The 2,008-nt window shown below is 41.6% G+C and overlaps 1 protein-coding gene across 1 annotated transcript; it reads right to left on the reverse strand.

Moving 5' to 3' along the window:
• Positions 1 to 712: 712 nt before the first annotated feature.
• Positions 713 to 1,990, reverse strand: LOC104817543. Its single transcript, XM_010546775.2, has one exon. It carries the CDS (start codon positions 1,310 to 1,312, stop codon positions 821 to 823), a length of 492 nt encoding a protein of 163 aa, XP_010545077.1. The 5' UTR covers positions 1,313 to 1,990; the 3' UTR covers positions 713 to 820.
• Between the last annotated feature and the right edge of the window lie 18 nt (positions 1,991 to 2,008).

Here is a 2,008-nt window from a genome sequence, read left to right on the forward strand (position 1 = left end):
TGGCCATATGTGTATAGTCAGCCTAATCAAGGGGGAAAACACAATGATTAAGGGGGGAATAATTTGGGATTAGTTGAAGAGGTCAAAATAAAGAGCCACCCCACTCCCCTTCCCTCTATTAGTAAGAAAAAGGCAACTCAGCGAGCAAAGTGCCTGTTCGGGGACTCGGAGAGAGAGAGAGAGAGAGGGCGGCCGGCCCATCATTAATTATCGCTGACTCTCTTGAAGGATCATTTGTGCATTTTTTTTTTTTAATTATGGCCTTTTCACTTTTCTATATTCTTTTATTCGATACATGTGTGTGTAGTTTTTTTAAAGTAGATTAGGGGTCGTATTAAATGGGTTTCCAACCAAGCCCATGTTATAGTTGGTTCTAAAAGAAGCCCACACAAATCCTCACACGGGTATCTACTTCCAGATACCGAAACAATCTGCTTTACACTCTTTTATTAACACTAATTAATACATTTGTCACACATGATCAGGTGCATTGTTATTCAACCAACAACAAGCCATAAGCCACCAATCGGGAATATTACTCAAATAACTCACTTAGGTCGCAACAATTTCAATGTACACCACCGAAAAAAAAAAAAAATTTGCGACCTTATTACGACTAATATATAACTAATATACAACTTATTACGACTAATAAACTACTCTTATTTTAGTGGTATATTAGTTATATATTAGTCGTAATAAGGTCGTAAATTTTTTTTTTTTTTCGGTGGTGTACCCTGAAATTGCTGCGACCCAAGTGGGTTATTAGGGTTAAAACCCCCACCAATCAAACACACACGCACAATCCTTCATTTTTGGACTATTCGCGATTCGGGTTTCCATGTCCGATACTGGAAGTGAATCTGAGCTTCATCTTTGCTTTCTTTATGTACTCCCCGAACTTATCTCTCCCACTGTCTTCATGAACAGGGACGGGGGTATGAGTTCCAGTTCCAGCCTCTGTCGCTTCGGCGCTCCTAATATCCCCGAGATTCGTCATGGCTCTGATCTTAAGCTTCGCTCTCTTTATGTAGTCGCTGAACCTTTCATCCGTCTTCACAGTCCCAACTCTAGTGACCGTCTTCTTCTTCTTCTTCCCGGTAGGCCCCATATCCGACATGGGTTTGGCGGTCTGAGCCGATGTCTCCGCGAACTTGACACGAATAGCCTCTGGGTTGGGTCTGGTGTCTGTGCTTTGGCTACGCTTGGAGGTGCGGAGATTGTTCCGGAGAGGACTGCTCACAGCTTTGAAGATCTTATTGCAAGCCCTATCTTCCTGCCTCCGGTTCCTCTTTTGCAAGTTGTTGCCCATTGATTGCAGAAGAGAGAGAGAGGATCTTAACTTTGTGATATGAAGCAGAGAACTAAGAAACTGATGTGTGCAGAAGCGGATTGATGGGTTTTTATACTGCAAAGCCTGGGATTTTAAAAATACATAAGAATGATTACTGAAGAAAGGAACTGGGGAATTTTATGGCGTTAGATTCTCCTGAGAGGAAAGGCAGACACTTTAACAAGTTTTTCAAAAACAAAAAAACGAAAAGGGGCGGGGATCGTATTCCGGCTTTTATACTGATATTCCAATGGAGTTCCGTTCGATGTCGAGTGTTTGTCTTGTCATGAAGAAGAAATAGAACCGGGAATATTAGAAAGGGATTATGCCAATTTGTGGAGATTACGGCCATAATTAAACAAGAGCTTCCTACTGCTGCAATGGCGGCTTACAAAATGAAAGAATTGACAGTCTTTACTTGCGAAGGGATGATGAAAATGACCCTCCTCGTTCAGTGCATCATCGAGACGATTACCATTTATCAACTCTTCTGGTGGTTATTAACATTATAAATTACTTGTTAATTTGTTAAAAAAAATCTATAAAAAATGTGGCTTCCTTTGTTGGCGGGGCTTGATGTGATGACGTCAACAGCTGGACGTCCATATTTTTGCTTGAGAGAGGCTGAAGGCTGCGACTATCCCATCACTATACCATTTGCCAAACACCCCCCCC

Source organism: Tarenaya hassleriana, unplaced genomic scaffold, assembly GCF_000463585.1.
Source record: "Tarenaya hassleriana unplaced genomic scaffold, ASM46358v1 Cleome27, whole genome shotgun sequence".
In the NCBI taxonomy this organism is placed as follows: domain Eukaryota; kingdom Viridiplantae; phylum Streptophyta; class Magnoliopsida; order Brassicales; family Cleomaceae; genus Tarenaya; species Tarenaya hassleriana.